The sequence below is a fragment of the Eriocheir sinensis genome, chromosome 37, assembly GCF_024679095.1.
Source record: "Eriocheir sinensis breed Jianghai 21 chromosome 37, ASM2467909v1, whole genome shotgun sequence".
NCBI lineage: Eukaryota > Metazoa > Arthropoda > Malacostraca > Decapoda > Varunidae > Eriocheir > Eriocheir sinensis.
The window spans coordinates 1,855,177-1,860,176 of record NC_066545.1 but is presented as its reverse complement, the minus strand read 5'-3'; the positions used below and the strand labels follow the sequence as shown (position 1 = coordinate 1,860,176).

Here is a 5,000-nt window from a genome sequence, read left to right as displayed (position 1 = left end):
CCCTTCGCCTTCCTTTTCTGTTTCCCATTCCCCTTTCCCATTCTTCTCATCGTTTCAACCATTCCCTTTCTCCTCTCCGCTTAATGACCTTTCTTTTTCTCCTTTCCCCTTTTCTTACCTATCCCTTAATCGTTCCCCTCACCCACCCTCTTCCACTTTCTCCCTTACATCCACTCCCCCTCCCCCTCCTTTCCCCTTCCCTTCCCCTCCCCACTTTCCTTTATTTTTCTCTTCTCATATTTTCATTTTTCCCCTTTTCCCTCCTCTGCTTCTTGCCCTTTGTTCATTTCTCTCTTCCTTTTCCCCCACCCCTTTCTTCCCCTTTCCTTAGCTCCATTTGCTACCTAAAGTCAAAATTTCGAAGGAGAGAGAGAGAGAGAGAGAGAGAGAGAGAGAGAGAGAGAGAGAGAGAGAGAGAGAGAGAGAGAGAGAGAGAGAGAGAGAGAGAGAGAGAGAGAGAGAGAGAGAGAGAGAGAGAGAGAGAGAGATAGAGAGGAGAGAGGAAGTGGAGGAAGGGAAAGGGATAAAGCGGGTGGAGAGAAAGGAAAGACAGGAAATAGGGAAATCTGGACGAAAGGAATGTGAAGGGAGGGAAGGGAAGGGGAAAGAGATGGAAGACGGAGGAAAGACGAAGAGAAAACTAAAGGAAAAGGAGGAGCCTGAGAATGTAATGGAGGAAATGGAGGAAAAAAAGAAAATGGGGGAAAAAGGACAAAGGAAGACAAGAGAGGGAGATCAAAGGAAAGAAATAAAGAAAGGGAGGTGAAAGAAAGGGGAGGAAGGAAAGATAGACAAAAAGGTAGTCGAGAGAAAGAAAGGAGGAAGAAAAGGAGAGGAAGAAAGATGGACAAAGAAAGACGGGAGGGAGATAACACGAAAGAAAGGGAGAAAGGAGGAAGAAAGGATACGAAAGAAAGATGGACGAAGCGAAATGGGAGGGAGATGATCCAAAAGAATGAAAGGAAGGAAGAAGAAAGAGAAGAAAAGAAAGATGAACAAAGGAAGACAGGAGGGAGATCACACGAAAGAAAGGGAGGAAGGAGGAAGAAAGGATACGAATGAAAGATGGACAAAAGAAAACAGGAGGGAGATCATACAAAAGAAAGGAAAGAAGAAGAAAGGGGAGGAAAGAAAGATGGAGCAAGGGAGAAGGGTAAGGGAGAATTAGTAGTAATGGAGAGGGATGGGAGAAGAGGGGAAGGTAAAGGGGATTAGCAAAGGGGGAAATGATCGTGTGTGTGTGTGTGCGTGTGTGTGTGTGTGCGTGTGCGTGGCTACAGGGGTGGAATTCAGGGGTCAAGTTTAAGGAAGGGGGTGGTATGGAGTGGGGGGAAGGGGGAGGCTGGGGAGGAGGGGGGAGGATGTGTGGGAGTAGTTAAAGGGATGAATGTCGGGTTGGATTGGTGGAGGGGTGGTGATGCGACAGGGGTTTAAAGGGATGGAGCTGGGAGGGGTGAGGTGGCAGGGGTGGAGTAGGAATGGAGTAGGAGAGAGGCAGGGGTTGCAGGGCTGAAATTGAAAGGAAACTAAGGGGCTCAAATTTGACAGGGGCGAGACATTGGTTTGAAGGGGTGGAAGAGGAGTGAAGTTAGGGGTGTTTGGTTTTGGCAGGGGTGATGAAGCAGGATGAAGCAGGGGTTGCAGGGGTGTACGCTACGGTGAAACTAAAGGGCTCTAATTTGGCAGGAGGGAGACATTGGTTTAAATTGTTGAAAGGGGAGTGAGGTTAAGGGTGTTAGGTTTTAGCAGGGGTGAGGTAGCTGGGGTGAAACGGGGTGAGGCAAGGGTTACAGGGGTGAGGCAGGGGTTACAGTGGTGAAACTGGGGTGATGGTAAGATTAGAGTTTTGGCAGAGAAGAGGCAGGAGTGGAACCGGTGTGAGAATGAGGCGGGAATGACATCATACAAAAGAAAGAGGAAGGAAGGAAGGAATAAGAAAAGGGGGAGGAAGGAGAAAGACAAAGAAGAAGGGAGATCACACGTAAGAGGAGAAAGGAAGGAGGAAGAAAAGGAAGGAAAGAAATATGGACAAACAAGGACGAGAGGGAGATCATAAAACGAAAGAAAGGAAGGGAGGAAGGAATAAGAAAAGGGGGAGAAAGGAGAAAGACAAAGAAGAAGGGAGATCACACGTAAGAGGAGAAAGGAAGGAGAAAGAAAAGGAGAAAAGAAGTATGAACAAAGAAGGACGAGAGGGAGATCATAAGAAGAAAGAAAGTAAGGAAGGGAGAAAGGAATAAGAAAAGGGGAATGAAGGAGAAAGACAAAGAAGAAGGGAGATCACACGAAAAAGGAGAAAGGAAGGAGGAAGAAAAGGAAGGAAAGAAGTATGGACAAAGAAGGACGAGAGGAAGATCATAAAAAAAGAAAGAAAGGAAGGGAGGAAGGAATAAGACAAGGAGGAGGGAGGAGAAAGACGACGAAGAAGGGAGATCACACGAAAAAGGAGCAAGGAAGGAGGAAGAAAAGGAAGGAAAGAAATAATGACAAAGAAAGACGAGAGGGAGATCATAAAAAGAAAGAAAGGAAGGGAGGAAGCAATAAGAAAAGGGGGAGAAAGGAGAAAGACAAAGAAGAAGGGAGATCACACGAAAAAGGAGAAAGGAAGGAGGAAGAAAAGGAAGGAAAGAAATATGGACAAAGAAAGACGAGAGGGAGATAATACAAAAGAAAGAAAAGGAGGATGAAAAAAAAATGGAGCTAGGGAGAAGGGTGGTGTTCATTAGGGCAGGGTGTAAGGCTCTGGGGGGGAGGTGAGGTAGCAGGGGTGTAACAGGGGGGAAGTGCAGGGGTTACAGGGGTGAAACTAAAGGGCTTAAGGAATGAAAGAAGAGTGACGTTAAGAGTGTCAGGCTTTGGCAGGGGTGAAGCGAAGAGGACACAGGGGTTACAGGGAGGAAACAGGGGTGGGGTGAGACTACAGGGGTCAAGTTTTGACAGAGGTGAGGCAGGAGTGAAGCAGGAGTGAAATTAAGGCTGTTATATTTTGGCAGGGGTGAGGTGGCAGGGGGGGGGGGGGTTTACAGTGGCGAAACTGAGGGGAGACTAAACTGATTGCTGGGGTGAGGCAGGGGTTAGATCAAAGCTGCTAGGTTTTGTCAGGGGTGAGGTAGCTGGGTTCAGAAAGGGTGAAGGGTGGTATGGGGTTCTGGGGGTCGAGGCAGCAGGGGAGGGGGTGAGGTTTAGGGGACGGAGGCGGTAGGGTGTGGGATGGGGTGGGGTTCAGGGGGTCGAGGCAGCAGGGGAGGGTGGGGTTCAGGGGTCGAGGCAGCAGGGGGGGTGGGGTTCAGGGGTCGAGGCAGCAGGGAGGGGTGGGGTCTAGGGGTCGAGGCAGCAGGGAGGTGGGGTTCAGGGGTCGAGGCAGCAGGGGAGGTGGGGTTCAGGGGTCGAGGCAGCAGGGGAGGGGTGGGGTTCAGGGGGTCGAGGCAGCAGGGGAGGGGTGAGGTTTAGGGACGGAGGCGGTAGGGTGTGGGAGGTTGTGGTTCAGGGGTCGAGGCAGCCGGGGAGGGGGTGAGGTTTCGGGGACGGAGGCGGTAGGGTGTGGGAGGGGGGGGGGTTCAGGGGGTCGAGGCAGCATGGGAGGGGTAGGGTTTAGGGATCGAGGCGGTAGGGTGTGGGAGGGTGGGGTTCAGGGGTCGAGGCAGCATGGGAGGTGGGGTTTAGGGATCGAGGCGGTAGGGTGTGGGAGGGGGTGGGGTTCAGGGGGTCGAGGCAGCATGGGAGGGGGTAGGGTTTAGGGGATGGAGGCGGTAGGGTGTGGGAGGGAGTGGGGTTCAGGGGGTCGAGGCAGCAGGGGAGGGGGTGGGGTTAAGGGGATGGAGGCGGTAGGGTGTGGGAGGGGGTGGGGCTCAGGGGTCAGGGCACGAGGGGGGGGGGGAGGGGGATCTGTGGGGCAACTTACTCATGGTGTCCTGCCTCATGGCCGCCATGTTGGAGGTGGGGTGGGCCATGCTGAACGGTTGGCCCATGCCGGGGTAAGAACTCGACGACATCTGCAACGAGGCGGGGGGTGAGTGGTGGTGGTGGTGGTGATGATGGTGGTGATGGTGAAGGGTTGTGGTGAGACATTTAGTGATTGGTGGTGGCGATTAGTGGTGATGGGTGGTGGTGGTGGTGATGGGTTATGATTGTGGTGAGTGGTGTTAAATGGTGGTGGTATTGGTAGCGAGTGGTGTTAGTGGTGGTGGTGGTGAATGATGATAATGAGTGGTGGTGAGTGATGATGGCAATAGTGGTGATAATCGTGAGTGGTGGTGATGGTGGTGGTGGAGAGTAACACTAAGGGAGGTAGTTATGAATAGGAGAGAAAAGAGACAATTAAAGGGAAGGAAAGAATGAGAGCAGGGGAAAAAGAGAGAGAGAGAGAGAGAGAGAGAGAGAGAGAGAGAGAGAGAGAGAGAGAGAGAGAGAGAGAGAGAGAGAGAGAGAGAGAGAGAGAGAGAGAGAGAGAGAGAGAGAGAGAGAGAGAGAGGACGGAGGATAGTTCTGAGTGGTGGTGATGATGGTGATGATAGTGATGATAGTGATGATGGTGGTAATATCAGTTCTTACCTCGTAGCTCCTACCTACTTTAATCTCCCAATCAGTCGTTTAGTCTCCATCCCTTCTCTTCTCTCTTATCTCCCGTCAATCATTCATACAGCATAACCATTAACAATCCCCTTAACTTAGTCCCCCATCCCTTATCAGCTCTTCTTCCATTTCCTGTTCATCATTAACCTGTCTCACTACCATCACCCAATCCCCTTAACTTAGTCCCCCATCCCTTATCAGCTCTTCTTCCATTCCCTGCTCATCATTAACCTGTCTCATTACCATCATCCAATCCCCTTAACTTAGTCCCCCATCCGCATCCCTCACTCCCTTATTCTCTGTCCATCACTAATAGCTCATAACCATTGAAATTCCCTTAAAGATCCCCAGTTCCTCTTCCTCTTCTGCCTGTCATTTTCCATACCTCATCACCTGTACCCCTTATCCCCGTCCACCTAACTATTATC

The 5,000-nt window shown here is 50.9% G+C and overlaps 1 protein-coding gene across 1 annotated transcript in view; it reads right to left on the bottom strand.

The window, feature by feature from the left end:
• LOC127008453 (homeobox protein unc-42-like) overlaps positions 1–5,000 on the bottom strand; it is a 79,132-nt gene that overhangs the window by 3,525 nt on the left and 70,607 nt on the right. Inside the window, exon 4 of the mRNA XM_050880596.1 lies at positions 3,902–3,992. Coding sequence (XP_050736553.1) covers positions 3,902–3,992 — 91 coding nt within the window. The remainder of the gene's footprint in view (positions 1–3,901; positions 3,993–5,000) is intronic.